The 16,030-nt window shown below is 45.9% G+C and overlaps 1 protein-coding gene across 2 annotated transcripts in view; it reads right to left on the bottom strand.

Annotated features, from left to right (window-relative positions):
* Positions 1-16,030, bottom strand: part of PLXNA4 (plexin A4) — a 407,314-nt gene that overhangs the window by 23,936 nt on the left and 367,348 nt on the right. For both annotated transcript variants that reach the window (XM_035315928.1, XM_035315929.1), the window contains exons 25-28: positions 11,272-11,431; positions 4,709-4,812; positions 1,933-2,032; positions 40-230 (exon numbers count right to left, since the gene is read on the bottom strand). In XM_035315928.1, the coding sequence (XP_035171819.1) occupies positions 40-230; positions 1,933-2,032; positions 4,709-4,812; positions 11,272-11,431 (555 nt within the window). The remainder of the gene's footprint in view (positions 1-39; positions 231-1,932; positions 2,033-4,708; positions 4,813-11,271; positions 11,432-16,030) is intronic.

Here is a 16,030-nt window from a genome sequence, read left to right as displayed (position 1 = left end):
AGCCCATTCCTCACCCTCTTCCCCATCCCAACCATATACCTTGGTGGCAAGTAGCCTTGTCAGGTAGATCTCAGAAACCATCTTGCTGCCCCGGTCACCCTCTTTTTGGTCACCATGCTCGTGGTTCTTCACCAAGTGCCACATCTTGACTCCACTCTCAAGGTCAGGGGTGATCATGGGTGTGCGGGAACGGAGGCTGTCCGGGCTGCCCGTGTAACGGATCATGTTTTCTGCAAAGAGAGATGCATGTGTCTCACGTTAATGGGTTTCACCAAGGAAACATGCTAATGGCACATCCCCTAATAGAAGTTCTTCATCAGGGACTAGCACTGTCAGTGTCAGGCACTGCCCAGGACTGGTTTGGGGACAGCACCATCTACTCATGGTAGCCAGTATGGGAAGGTTCACTTTGTTTTACCTGTAGGGGTGTTAGCCATACCATGCCTAGCTTCTTGGCCCTCTGGCCAGAGAACAGGTCATGGGTCATTTCATATAGTAATACTGATGTAACTGATGTGACCTCTTGCCTATCTCCCCATCCCCAGGCTCAGGAGGAACTGCCTCCCTTCCCTCCTATGGCATCAAAGCAATCCAATAATTCCTACCCCACTATCCTCTTTAGTATCTGCTCCAAAATCTTGTTTTGATAGGAAGTAAACCAGAAGCCCAGGTGGGCCCACACATATTTCCTCATCAAGGACTCCATCATCCTCTTGATTCTGTTTCCCTTTGCCTCTGAGTTATGGCATGAGGCATTCCCCTCCCCCTGACCTTCCACAAGGCTCCAGATTGAGTCTTTTCCAACCATAATTAACAGAAGAGTGTTGCACCTTTCTGTAGTAAGATCTGCATCAGCCTCATTAATGCATTACCAATCTCTACATATTAATTATTAGATGGAATATCCTTTTTTCTCTCTGGATGCTGTTTTCTTAATTGCAATTAACAATCACTTCTGACCCACTACATATTCTCCTCCCCCTGCATTCTTCCTCACACCCTTCTCCTGAAAAATCAAATGGCAAAAGAATTAAGGAAATCCAACAGAAATTAACCCCCCTTAAGTCTTCCTTTTCAAAGGTCACTGTGTCTTTCAGTAATTGCAACAACATGGCAAAGAGGATGAATATTAATAAGATCTAGTGGATTGCTTATGCCCTTGGAGAAAGAGAAAGGGGGCTCCTTGGACATTGAGTAACCATGCTTTCCTTCAATCTAAAGTGACTACAAAGGATCAGAGATGCTTTATTACATAACGAAAAACAATAATGAACTGATATGATAGCTGCATCCAGGATAAAGGGTGGTTTTGCAGCACTCTGGTTGCATGTTAGAGACATTTTTTCCTTGCTGTCCCACACCATCATAGTGTCCTGGGTTTGCTTGCAGCTGTCTCATGACATGACAAAAGTGGGAAAAACAGTGCACTGCTTTGAGATGCACTGATAAAAGGCATCAGTAAGAGATTTTTCTTATTGTTCCAGGTGCGAATTCCCTTGGGATAATAACATAGCTGTGTGGGACCCACAATACCCACACTAAGCTATAGCAGTAGACAAGCAATGCCATCTGTAGGTTGCTTTTTGTTCCAGAGGCCTCTCTGTGCCACAACAGACCATTCTCCTAGGGCACTAGAATGACTGAGCTCTTCCACATCGATCTAAAATGTTAATTATTTAGGCTCCTTCTTTCACTAATAGTGAAGGAGAGGTACTTCCAAGGGCAATCCAGCCACTTAGATAGACATCTTGGACCAGATGCCAAAGTTTTAAATGGCAAAATTCTCTCCTCCTGCCATCCATCAAGCAATCCTTTCAACTTGTCATCTGCCTATTGTTCTCTTTTCTGGTGCTTGTCTTGTAACCACCTTGGTGGTGTTTGGGATCCCTCCTCCAGTGCTCTCTTGAACCTTATTAGCACACTGGCTCTTACCGTACTTGCTGGCTGAGGTCCGGGACACCGTGGAGTTGTTGACTGCATTGTAGGCAGTGACTTGCTTGGAGACTAAAGCTACCACAGATCCATCTGGTACCTAAAGAGAAAAATGGGCTCTGTCAATAAGCTTCCGAGAACTGGCTGAGGAACGTGCCAAGGACAGCTGGAATTCAAGCAGCAGAGACTGAACCGTAAGCCTGTGTCACTGTAAGCAAGTCAGAAATTTTGTACCAAAGCTTCAAATGTATTCTTCAGTGGGTTTATTAACAAAAAAAAGGGGAAAAATCTGTTGTTACATCCCTAGAAGCTTGGACTTGGGCACTGGGACAACTGATAACAAAGGAGACCGACCCATTTGGACCCTGAGCTAACTCCCAGGGATGACAATGTGAGTCTTTGCATTAACCTCTAAAACTGACCACAGGCTCTTCATGAGGAGGCTTTCATGCAGAACAGGAGCATGAGTAGAATAAAACACCTTGTCTTCATCCATAGCTGATTAAGGCAGCTTGTGACCACAGCATTACTTCGGGAAAGGTTAGAGATACTACAGGGTCATTTTTCACAGTGGACAACCATCCATTTACCTGGAGCTAAGCTGATGAAAAGGCAGGTCTATGATAATGAAACAGAAATTAGAGATCCCAGTTCCCGTAAGCAGGGGGAGCCTGGAGAATCCAGGTTGGGACTGTCAGTTGGGTAAAGGTTTTAGACCAAAAGCTATCAGAGTTTAACGATCAGCTCTCTAGGTCCCCAAATCTCACAAGCTGTTCCTATACGATTTCAGCTTCCAAGTGAAGGAAATTTGTCCAAATCAGCCATTCTTATATGGTCTGACATGAGTACAGGTATCAGCCTTACTGAGGTGCTGCTGAGATTTCCAGAGAAGCATATTTAATAATGAAGGCGAGTGCAGGGAGGGTTCTATGTTATGCATAAATCTAAATCAAACCAGCAGTGGTGTCAGGGACCAGAAGAGATTACATCATATTTTGTATCTTAGGAATTTGGATTTTTGTGGTGAAAAAAATGGGAAAACTGATGTGAACTTTTCTGTTCTTTCTAACTTGATTGCAGGTAGCATCTAAGCACTTGGGTCAGATGGAGATATCTACATTTTTCACTTTGACTGACCCTGCCAACCTCTCCATGCACGTGACAAATGCAGCGTTGGGCAGATCTGATCACCATGACTTATTTCTTTTTGCTGTTTCAGAGGGTCTCAGCTGGGGAAAAGTAGCAGGGCTGGGCGGGTTGTGCTCTAGGATGTCATGGGATAGCATTTCAACAGAAACCAAGCTTTCTGAAATGAGCCAGACTTTCAATTTCTACAGACAGGTGATTCACGTGGGTCCCGTATCAGAAATGTTAACAAGCCAGTGGCACAGAGGAGCCATATCAGGAATATCTGTGATAAATAAGACATCATAAAAAGGAGATGGGTGAAAAAAAAATACTGCTAACAACTTCTAACTCTTGTCTGTGTAATAATAATAATTAGCACTTGCATGGAGTTTTTGATCTTCAAAGCACTGCGGAGGCTAATTAAATAGCCCCTCAGCAATCATGGAAGGCAATTACAGGCTTTTTGTAGTTTTAGCCCCACACTCCAGATGGGGAAACTGAGGCAGCAAGAATATCAGTGACTGTCCCGGAATGCTCTGTCTGCCCTCAGGACAGCCGAGCTAAGCAATGCAGAGCTCAGCACCCCAGAAGCTGAGGACCTGTTCTGCCCCCGCTCATCCATAGACCTGGGAGCTCATTGCCTGGAGCAAACAACTGGAAAAAGCACAGAAGGGAAAGAAAATTATACTTGGTTTGTTGGTGAAATAAAATAGAAACCCTGCCCAGTCCCCCTTGAAAAGTCTTCTGGAGCCAGCCAGCAATTCTCAGTCAACCTGAAGTGAAAAGTTTTGTATCCTTTTCAAATTATTGCCTGCTGCTTCCTCAGGTCAGTTCTTAAATGAAAAACAACAACAACAACAACAAAATCTTGTTATAAAACACAGATTGCTGACGTGTGTTTGATGAAATGACAGAATTGTCAGCATTGGATTAAACGTAATGAGATTTTTTCTTGTTTAGTTTTCTTTTTGGTCAAAGGAGGGAAGAACTGGGGGAGCTTTTGACCTACACTCATTTTTTTTCATTAAATCTACCACTTGCTTCAGATTTTTTCGGACATCTTTAGCCCTCTCTTACGGATCTCAGTGTAATGCACAGATGAAGAGGAGCCTCGTCCCAAAGCAAGTCACACAGAGAGTAAAACCAAAAGTCTCTATGTCAGTGTCACCTCCATCGCACTGCTGTCTCTAGTCATGCTGCTTTCCTCCTCCTTCTTCCAGAAAATAAGCCTCCTTCTCTTCCATTTTGTCTTGTCCAACCTTCTGAACTCTGCTAGCATTACAAGGCCTTTGATGCAGTGGAAAAAAAGGAGGAGGGAAGAGCTTGTTTTCTGTCAACACGAGAAAAGTTAACTCATGCTGTCCTCATGACTAACGCTTCTCTTCACATCCTTTGCTCACCAGGCGTCCCTCTTTGGGGAGAGACAGTCTGATTTCTTCCCTTGTCTTCATATTTCTTCCCTTATCTTCATCTCCAATGAGGTTCACAATGGTTCCTGCAGGATGGACGTGCTCAGTTATAGGGACTCAGCTCGGTTATCGCCCACTCAACCACTGTCTGCCTCTGCATCTTGGAGAACAACCTTTTGCCCTTTTCCTTTTCACTTTCCTGACCGATCTACCTGTTACCCATCCTCTCCCGCGGTTACCTGATAGTGTGCCAGCGTGTTGAGTCTCTTCCAGTCGTTCTCTATCTTGGTTGTGATGTCCTCATCCTGCAGGATCATCCTTGCCCCGCTTGCCTGCCGCCACTCTGCAAGGAGAACAGGGACGTGGAATGATTGAAGGCTGCTCTGCAGAGACTCTCAGAGCCTTGTAAGCCCTGTGCTCACAACCCACGGTGTCACACGTGCAGGCTGCATCCATGTAGCACCGTATCAGTCATTGCCATTGTGCTCTGACTGATGCCGCCAACCCCACACAACACATAAATGCATAAATGTCCAGAGCCCACGGTGGAGGGAAAGAAGGGACGAAGAATTATGAAAGGCTCACATAGACAGTTCAGGAAGTACACAAAAACCATAGCCTTGTGGCAAAGTTCAGAGTCAGCTCCTTGGTTATTCAGACCAGTTTCTTTACCCTCGATAAAATAACCTTGCTATCACAAAAAGCCACTTTTGTACATGAAACAGCCACCCCTTTATAGAGTGATACTGACTCATGCAGAGATCAGAAAGCAGAGCAGTTGCCTACAGAGATGAGGGGTCCGAGGCCAATGCACAGCAGCACAAGGTGGTGAAGTTCATGCAGACAGACAAATCAGTGACCAGAGAGATGTTCCAATGGCAGAGCCGAACAAAGCTGGTTCTTTGGCTCCCTGTTTCACAGTGCTTAACTCGTAGCTCACTCCCTGGCTCTGCTCTTTCTCTAGCGCAGCTGCTTCCAACACCCACCTGCCCTTGCATATGTTAGCCACCAACAAGTGACACGAGCAAATGAATGTCACTTGCCTCCGGGACAGAAATTAGTCACCGGCCCTCTTTTATTTAGCAGCATGGACATAGATTTTTTGGATATGTGAGATATGTCTAACTCCAAGACCTCGCCACAGACAGGGATCCTCTGGGCAGAGCAGTGTCTTGGTCAGTGCAGCACCAGACCCTTCTCTGGGGCCAGCTTACCTCCATCGGGGCTCACAAAATACTTCTTGCCACTCAAATCCAGAAGTGATGGAGAGCAGGAAGCCCTTAGCTTTGGAATTGGGACCAAAAGGACTGAAATATAACACCACTTGGTGACACCAGCCACGGCTGTGGCCTCATCACAGTACATCTGAACCATCCAAAGCTTCCTTTTTGGTGGTCATGTCTCAGTCACAGTGACCCAGCCACACACCGTTTAGCAAGAGCCCAAGCAGAAAGTCTATTCAACTGCTGGAGTTAATTAAAATGAACTCCTGGATATGGAGACATCACCTGCCACCCCTGCTTATTTCTCCTAATATAAAAATGCAAGGACCATTGCAAATTTCTTCTGGTTTCAGCAGTTTTCTTATCACATAATTAAAACGTATTGGGAAAGACGCCCTTGCCTTTATTATTCATTTAAATTAGCAAGAAGAGGTCAGCTGCTGTGTTTATTGCTGGGTGTTACTTTGGCAGGAGATACTCCGAGAGTAAGCAAAGGTTACGTTGGCTAAGCACTGATCCTGAACTGCCCTTCATTTACTCCAGCTCCTTAGGACCTCGCCGATATTATCCTTGTGATGTCTGAGGCTGATAATCTCTGTCCATTGCCCCCTGGACAGGATCCCCAAAAGCTAACTGATCCTGGATGTTGTTTGGAAGAGCACAAAATGCTGAAGTCTGAGCTGTTTTGGGAAAAGGTGCTTTTACAAAGCACGCTGCAGGGGGACAAAGCCACTTCTGCTGTCACAGTGTGTCCCTTATGAGCCTTCCTCACGGTCCCCAGGGTGTCCCTTTGACCTCTCTCCATCAGGACTGCATATTTCTGTAGTCCTCTTTACTGACTCTTCCTTGGGAATGGACACAAACCCACATAGTGTTTTGGGATGAATTCACTGATTCTCAGAGTTGTGTTGGTTCTGATCTGGACGGGGCCCAACTGTCCTCATTCCGTGCTTTCTCTGTGCTTGAGAGCTGAATCTTTCTCCAGGGCATCAGGGGACGTTGTGGGAGCCACAGGACAGTGTCTTCTATGTCTTCTATATCTTCTGGTTGTGCACAGACACAGGGGGCTGCCAGGTCCTTCCCCTTGGCCTTCACAAAGAAACGGGCCATGTGAGGAAGAGGAAGGGCCGGTCTGACTGTGCACGAGATCCACTCCTGAGTAAGACAAGGAGCAAAGCCCCCTGCAGGGAGGGCTCAGAGCATCTGGCTTCAGTTTCACAGCCCGTTTGCCCCGACCAAAACCAAAACACTACCTCATGCATATGAGCAATGACCCCGAAAGGACCCCAGGGGTGGACCCCCCACTCTCCCTAACCTCACAGCTCTTCCTAACATCACAACTCCTCTACAGGCCACCTGAGGTGGCCACACAAGAATCTGCAAGGAAATGTGATGGCTGGGAGCAGAGAAATGGGTAGGGAGGGCATGAAGGAGTGAAAGGTGACCCTGACATCCATATTCACAGCTCTGAGTGAAAAGTGTTAGCTTTGTCCTCGCTGGCAGTGCCCTGTCCCCTCTCTCATCAGATCTGCACACTCCTCTGCGAGCCGGCACAAAGGAGAGACACACTCCAATCCAATTTGTTACACTTCCACCTTCCGGAGAGGGGGAGGGAGGTAAAAAAATCCCATTATCTTTATCAAGCCTTCCAATCAGGAGCAGCGGTAAATGCAAACTCAGGAGACAGCTGCTGTGAAGCCTTTATATTTCATTCAGCAGATAGTGTATCTTTTTATTGCACGCAGGAATTACTTCTTTTTTTTTCTTTTTTTTTTTTCTTCTTTTTTTTTCTTTTTCTTAAGAAACAACCTTTCTTTTCAACTTGACTGGGAAAAAAGGAAATTCCAGGGGACACAGATGAAGAGGGGCTTGTCTGAGCTGTAGCAGTGCCTGGCTAGGGAATGAATCTGTCGGGATGTGGGAGTTGGGGAGACGTCCTCCTGCACCTCAGATCCTACAGAAAATGCTCCACCTCCCTTGTGCCTTCTCTCTGATCCAGGTCACCCTGAAGATGCTCAGTGAACAAGGGAGAAAAGAGCAGCAGAGATCGTTCAGGGGCAACTGAAACACCCAGGAATAGAAGACCTCTCAGATCACTCCAGACGTCTTCTTCCAAGCTGGTCATCATCAGTTACCCTACTTTTTACAGGCATTTGTAGGTCTCAATGCATGCAATTCATTTTGGTCATCCGTACAAACTGCACAATGCTTCCCACACTTTTCCTAAAGACCTGAAGTCTTATTTGAAGGGCTATGAAAAGGTTTGTGGCTGTGCCTAGCAATGGCAAGTGGAACAAATGCATCCAGCTTGCCCGTGATCGATGCCTAGTTCACGATCTCTTGTGCTCAGGAAGGGTTTGTCTGAAGAGCCTGGAGTGGGCTGCTTTCAGTCCTCAATTTCTAGGGGTATTTCATCACTTCCCTATGAATTCCAAAAAAGATTGGGATAACAAATACAAGAATAAAACCTTTTGTTTCCATTTTATGGGTTGGAATAAAACAAGGTGGCTGGGAAACAAAAGTGGGGAAGTGTCCAGTAAGTGATGACCTCTAGGAAAAGAGGAAAAACTCAGCTTTGCTTCTAGCATGGAGAAAAGACCATCATGGTTGGAAAGCAAAAGTTTATATCAGAGCGTGTAGAGTGTGAAATACTTATCCTGTATATTCAAGTTCTCTGCTTTACCTTATATATCTGAGAGTTAGACTCAGTTTAAGTGGCTCCTAGAGATTAAACCCATCACATCAGTACTGCACTGCTGGTGAGGCAATGAAAGCTTGCCCTGGCCTGAGCCAGCATCACCGAGTGCAAGGCACTCAACCAGCATCCCCCACCACCTCAGCAGTCCCTTCCAAAAGGCTCCAGGAAGAGCGAATGCCTCAGCGTGGAGCCAAATTTCTGTTTTGTGATCCTCACGCCCTAACGCTTTCCCAAAGATGGGCTATTTTATTGATGGTGAGGCCTTTGAAGAATAATAATAACAGAAATAGCCGCGCTAGAAAGAAGCCTGTACTCCGAGGGCTGCGGTTTGGGTTTTGGACTAAAATGTAACCTCGGGGTGTCCAAAATGAGTGCTTTCAGCTGACAACCCCCTCCATGAGTTGTCTGGGTAACTGCAAAACATTATGACATTTGCAACACGTACAAGTCACTCTGCCTGCAGCTACCCTGCATTTAACAACTCCAAATAACTCATTAGCTTGTTTGCTTTCTTCATGTGAGCAATCTGGCCTTGGTATGGACAGAAAGCCCGGAAAATTGCAGCGGTAATGGAAAACAGTGCTGGAGTGTAGGAAACCATCGATTTCAAAGGCAGATGATAATCATCTGCTCCACCCCACTGTTTAGCATGGGCTGGCGGGGCTGATCCAGCCACCTTTGCAATTCTGAGCCTTCAGCCTGGGGCAGGTTGATCCTGAGAGCTCCGTGCTGCTTTCTTTTGTCACTGCTGATTTCTGCTTCCCCCCTTTTGTTGCCTTCACTGTCCCCAAAGGATGCCATGTGCCAGCAAACATCTTTTCCTGCGAGGAGGCCGGGCAGGAGCTGTGGCTGGATGTACATGTCCTCTTGACGCTGCTTCACTCATGCCAGCCCTGCTCCTCCTACCTTATTAACAGCTGTGCTAAAGGAGCCTGCAAATATTGTTGCTGGCAAGACTCTTCTCCTAGATGAGAAGATAGTAGTTTCTTTCCCCCCCTAGTTATTTTTATTTATTTATTTTACCAACTGCATCATCAGTGCTAGGGGCTAAACATCTGCTCATCAAGCAGTCTTCTGTGTGTATGGACAAGTCTGTGTCTAGTTCTTCTGGTAGGGATGTAAATGCTCATAAACACTTTCTGGAACTTACTGGTCTTCAGAAGGTCAAAATAGCTTACAGCTGCAAAGCCCTGGATGCAAAATTGTCAGACTCCAGTTAAGACCCTGCACACACGCTGTTCTGTACCTCTCAGCTGCCAGAGCTGCAATAAAACTGTGGATTCTAAAGTATTCCTTGTATTTGCAATATGCAGGGAAAAATCCTGCCTCTGAGTACGTATTCATCCCTGCAGTGGAACAAACCACTCTCCACCCACACCCAGCCTGAAACTCAAACCTAATGGGCTCTGTGGTCATCATCCAGCACCAGGCAGGTCAATGGGTTTGGCTGTAAACCCCATTCCCCTCATTTTCTGTTCTCTGGTTCCCTGCCCTGCCTGGCCTGATGCTCACCCTTGCACTCAGTGTTCCCCTGCTGACTCACAGCAGCTCCAAAAACAACTCAGGTCCTTTTTTGATGATGTATATGATCTGTTCTTTATTACTGCTGGTTTTGGCAGCTCATTTTGTTATTCTAAGTGCCTTTCATGAGCAGGAATCTTGCTGCAATTTCTGTCAGGAATCCCCTCCTCCCCTACACAAATGCACACACACAAACACACTTAACTTTAATCCCTGACCTCTCATTTCTGCCTCCGTTATTGCTGTGAATTGCTTCTTGGCGTCGGTCCATTCCTCCTCCTTTTGGTTCCTCCTCTACTCTGCCGAGTTTTATAGACTCCATCATTTTCCACTCAAGTCCTTTCCACTGAAGGTCGCCGAGGGCAAATTCTGGCTGATGGCCTCACACAATACAGCCCCGTGCCAGACTCCTCATCAATGTCCTGAGCAGATTGCTCTACATCCTCTCATAGCAGCCTCCAGGTGTGGTATCAGATCTAACCCAGACTCAGCTTCAGATATCTTACTTCCCCCAGTGTCCTTGTGCCAGAAACTGATTTTGGCCCCAAAGGCATCCCTGTGCTAGGCTGTACAGCTCCTGTGTGCCCCAGAGCTTGAAATGCAAGTGAGGCTGCTGGAGCTCTTTCCACCCCCAAGCAAGGCATCTCACAAAGGAGCAAAAAAAGCATGAATTCATAAACAGAGGGACTGATCTTTCCTTAAAACATGAGTGCTGATCTCCTTGTCCTCTGCAAAAAGGAAATGTCAGCAGCAGCTCCCAGCCCTGCTGTTGGTGGAGGGCTGCTGGCAGGAGAGGGAAGCAGTCAAGGGTGAGATGGATGCAGCCCACTGAATGGAGGATGCTTCATCCTCTTTCCTGTGCCCTCATGATGAGAAATTAATACTGCCTGGGCTGTGACTGTCTCAGCAAGAAGACATGCATAATCCAAGCCCTCACTGCTCAGAGAAGAGCTAGGAATAAATCTGAGCTGCCTGAACACTGCTGACAACACCACCCTGTGTTTTCGGTGCTCTTCGTCTAGGGGATTTGGGCAAGATGTGCCTTTTCCATATCCTTGATCAAGCCAAATTCTGGGCAGAAAATCAGGGTGGCTACTGATCGTTTTAAGTCTTCAAGGTCAGAGCAGTAGAGCTTTCATAAGCCAGGAGTGTTCACATCAATTTGATCTGCTTCTTCTGCACTGTTGCTGATGCTCTGCCCAAGTACCAGGGGTACTCTGAGTTTGGAGAGGTGGCACTTGGCCCAGCATTGTCTGGGTTGAGTTTGACTGTCTCTCCTCTTTCCTGTTCCCTCTCCCCTCTCCCCTTTTTCCTTTCGCCCAGCCCTGGGGCGTTCAGGGCCCACTGTGCACTCACATACCCAGGTCCATATCAGCAGCTTTGGGCCGGTGGGAGCAGGGCACGTTCTTGAAGATGGCATCAAGGATCTTCTCCTTGACCTGAGTGATGGTGTCACAGTTCAGGATCTTCACCGGGATCTCCGGGCTGTTCACATTGTCAGGGTTCACGCAGCTCAGGACCTGAGAAAGAGGCATGAGAGCATAAATTTCACAGCAACACAGGTATCCTGTGGTCAAATTCCACAGCAACCTTCTGGCAGGTCCCCGCATCCTACAAACCAGAGGGATATAAGATGGATTAAGGGGAAAAATGTGTACCAAGAGTATTCCCTCCTCTGACAGAGCAGAGGTTTCATAGAGGAGCTTTTCATGCATCCAATTCTCTGCTGCTCTCAATCCCTTGCCCTGGAGTCATTTCTTATCACTTATCTGTTCCCAGTGGATTAAGGGTAACTCAGGACCTGCCTCCCAGCTAAGAGCTGTGAGCTCCCAGATGCTACAGCCAGTGATCTGGGGGTAATTTGAAGGTTTTTCTGAACATATATCTCATGCCATTTGTCTCTGTGAGGTGAAACAGCTATACCTGTGGGAGCAGTCCCTCAGATTTGAGCCTCATCTCCTTGGCATCTTTGCTATTCTTAATAACAGAAAGCCCAAGAGTACCAATTCAGGTTCTGGTGTGATCAGTAAAAAATGGCACTCACCCAAGTGGTACCAGACATTTGTCATTGACACTGTTTTCATAGAAACCATTAAAAATGCAATCAGCCCAGACTCTGGTTGGAACCGACCTGGTATCCAAAGGGTTCTCCAGAGCTTTCCCTGGGCTCTGACCCATTCCCTGCTCCCTGGAGATGTGGCAAGGTGACCTAGTTCTGTAGTAGTCCCCTTGCGTTGCCACCTGTCATTGAAAATTCAGGTAAAAGTAATCTTCAATCTCTCAGCTTTAAGTTGGGCCATCTTCCCAGCAGTCATGGGACAGCTCAAGACCCTTCTCAGAAGAGTGTTATTAATTTGAAATGCAGGGATTCTTAAAAATAGATATACAAAACAACAAAGTCTTATAGCTTTCACATATAGAACAAGAAAATTGGCCCAACTAGAGAGGCCTTTGATTTCTCAGAAGAATATCATTTTCTCTAAAGACTGTGTCCAAAAATAAATGCAAAACATATGAGGTGGGGAGTTGGGGAGGGATGCTTTAAACAAACACACAGAGAGTCTAACAGCAATTTGCCCACTAACACTTGGCTCTGTCTATGTCAAGTGTTCTGCTCTCTTCAAGTTACAGTAGTGTGAAGTCTATAAAGTTTAACAAACTTAGCACACCTTTGCACTTGGAAGGAGTGTTCAGTGGAGCTTCTGGCTATGTAGGGTCATTAAATGTTCCTGTGCAACTTTTACAAGTGCAGGAATGTTAGTTTTGGTGACCTAGACAAATTCTACCTTAACCATAAATTCCTGTCCGTAGTATGCAATAGGTTCTTAACCTACTGTGGGATCTGAAGGTGGCTTGAAGCGGGTGAAATCATATCAGTATAATTATGTATTGGCTCACCAGGCTCCCTTTGGTGCTGTTATGCTCAACTAAGAGGGACTTGTGAAGATACTGCTTACAAAGAGCTCTGTGATCTTTCTGGATGAAAGGGTAGATATAAATATGAGATATTGATTACATCATAATGCTATTATTTATATGTCACTTCCAGGAGTATTGAAGAAGCATCAATTCAGATAATAATGACAATGGCACAGATTTACAGTTCTGTGGCATCTTTCATCTCAAAGGATCACAGAGCTATACATAAAAAGCACTGCTGAAATGCATTCAGTGTTGAGGTTATTAGTGGCCCCCCACCCACTACACATCTGTAGGGAAATGAAATGGTGATGAGAGACTAGACCAGCTCTTTTGAGAGTGCCAAGGGGGTCACATATAGCTCTGGTGACCAGGTTACTCTGCAAGTCTCCGCCATTGATCTGAGCTCACCTAGACTGAGCTGATGCCAGCCAGAACAAACTCTGTGGAGTGATTCAGCACCAATGCAAACAGCTTGGGTTCAGGTCAGTTGCCTACATGAATGCAACTCAGGCATTGAGGGCTGTGTCAGTGCAGCAAAACAACGGTGACAGTCATGGGGTCAACATGAAAAGATATGGGGCTGTGAGCAAGCGCAATAGTAATCTCTGAGCCCTGCTCTCCCTCTGACTTTTAATGACCTTGGGCCATGTCATCTCACTGGGTTTGTGTTTATCGACCTTCTTCTACATTCTTGGGCTCTTTAATTTTTTGTCTGCCATCCCTTCCAGCCATGAACTGTCTCTAAGTGTATATAGACATGCAATACTTAGCACAACTAAGCCCCGGTCTCCGCTGTGGATTACTGGCATTTAAATTACAACCGCATGGTTTAGTTTTACTCACATGGGGACCCTGGTCCTGAGCTCTCTGCAGCATTTGGGTGGTTTGCCCAGGGACCAGGATATAATACCATTTCTGTCCCAGGGAAAGAAATCTTTCTTTCCTTTCTAGATTAGGCTAAGGAAGGTCCAAGGGGGTTAGCACACAGCAAGTCTTGGCAGAGAGCAAGGAGGAGAAGGACCCCCAAAGAAGCCAAGCACAAGAAACCCCTCTGATGTCTCATTCATGGCTTAACTACCCAAAAGGCCCTAACCAAATGCAGCTCAAAACATATTTATCTGCCCCGAAGTATGTTGTCAGAGGAGATGATCCGATTAGACTCTCAGCGCTGGAGCCACCGAGGTGTGCAGGGACCACGCCGAGCATGCCATTGCTCAAGATGCATTGGGCAGCTCCCTCCTGCCACCCGCGAGCCCTAATTATCCAATCCTCTTGACAGCTTCTGACACACATCGAGGCCTTTGCTCCTCTGCATTATTTGTGTCAAGAGAAATGAAGCTGATGCAGGAGATGGATAGTCTTTCATCTCCCAGTGAGAGCGGAGCAGTGGCGGTGGGGAGCGAGGTTTTTACTGCTAGGCTCTGGTTTGGTGAATGGCTAAAAAATCGCAGATTCTGGCAAAGGCAGATGGTAGCCAGCAGGGATGAAATCTTCTAATCTTTCATAGATGCAATAATCTAGCTGGGCTTTTAATAACATTGCAGACCAGAGATGATGGTCGCTGACTGTTAGCGAAGACATTAGCACCAGAGGGGGCTTCTCTGAGGTATACAGCTTGGGAGAAGACCTACTGTTTAGCTGCTGCACATTTATTCTAGCAAATCACATCTGTAACTACCTTAGTTTCCCCTGGACTGAAAAATCCCTTGTACATACAGAAATTGCTATGCAAATATCAAAGACCTTAGCCCACTGAGGACTGCTTCCTTGGGAGAACTCTAGGACCTGGCACACAGCAAATTGGAGCTATCTGGTCTGGAAAGAAATCAGATCAAAACAATCTAAATTTAGTGAATGAGGTGCATATTGTAAAATCAGTAATTCCAGATGTCTGAAATTGCTCTGTCTGCTTTTGTCTCCCTGGATAAGTCAATTTTTTTGGATTTGCTTTTCATTCAAACCATATTTGAAATAGTGACTTAAAATATTTGGTCATGATTAATGAAAACTATGGAATAACCCCCTTCCAACAAAGCCTTGGCCTTGCCTTCCTGGAATAACAACAATAAACAGACTGTTTCAATGTGCCACACTGCTAGACTTGTGATTTAACTCAATTCAGCAACCATCTAGCACTCATGAAACATGAACAACCCAATGAATTTTAGCTACACGCACTACGAACTCATAGTGGTGACCAGATGCGCTTGGGAGAGAACAGGAGACATTCGGGGAATTCTTATATTACAAACACTGAATTGGTTCTTGCTTTATTTCATTACTATGTATTTTTTTTTGACAAAAGATGACAGAATAATGTCTGCTTAAAAAAGGTAGGGGAAGAACAAATTATAACAGAAATAAAGAGAAACAGAAAGGAGGAACAATCTTATTCATATTCTGTTTCTTCTTAATCTCCTTCACTGAAGCTGATCTCTGTAAATCTGCTAAGATTCCTATCGGGATATATTTGTCTGCTCTTGAGATGTAAGAGGGAGAGCTGATTAACATCAAACAACACAAAGCGAATGGAGGAGAGCTTTGTTCAGGCTGATGTATAATTACTACCCTTTGCTGGCTGCTTTATATCAAGCCTAAAAGGATCGGAGGGATTTCCTTCAGTGAAAGTGATCACTCTGTGCCTGCATTTTTCTCCCTTTTGCTCACTCTCTCCATGTAAGATCAGGCCTCCAAATTGCCAGACAACCACATCTAATAGAAAAGAAGCACTACCCTGGTGATTTAATAGCAAAGTCCCATTTTTAGAATGCAAATTAAATTGCAATCTCATTTAAGAGTGAAGCCTACCCCCTCATTAGACTTGGATTCAACTGAAGCTAGGTTCTAGATCGTAGTCAGTGAAGAAAAACAGACATTTGTAGAATCAGCCCACCTGAGCTAAGACCTAAGGAAGGTCAAGGAAATTGCAATTGTGTGCCCAGGCTGGGCACTGGGCAGCTAGCTCTGCCACTGGTGCTGGGGCCCAGGGGGAGAATGGAGAGAAGGGGGATGAAAATACCTCCAGGTGGTCTCAAGCGTGAGGAAGAAACCCTACTGTGGACAGCACAGTCCTCCTGCTGAAGACCTCAGTGTGGTGACAACTGCAGTGACAACCCCATCCTTCTGCTGGAGGAAGACCACTACCTTTGACCTTAAGACTCAGAGAGATGGGCATCACTCCAAGGAGAAGGGTAGAT

Source organism: Oxyura jamaicensis, chromosome 1 (genome assembly GCF_011077185.1).
Source record: "Oxyura jamaicensis isolate SHBP4307 breed ruddy duck chromosome 1, BPBGC_Ojam_1.0, whole genome shotgun sequence".
Taxonomy (NCBI): domain Eukaryota; kingdom Metazoa; phylum Chordata; class Aves; order Anseriformes; family Anatidae; genus Oxyura; species Oxyura jamaicensis.
This window is presented reverse-complemented; position numbering and strand designations above follow the sequence as displayed.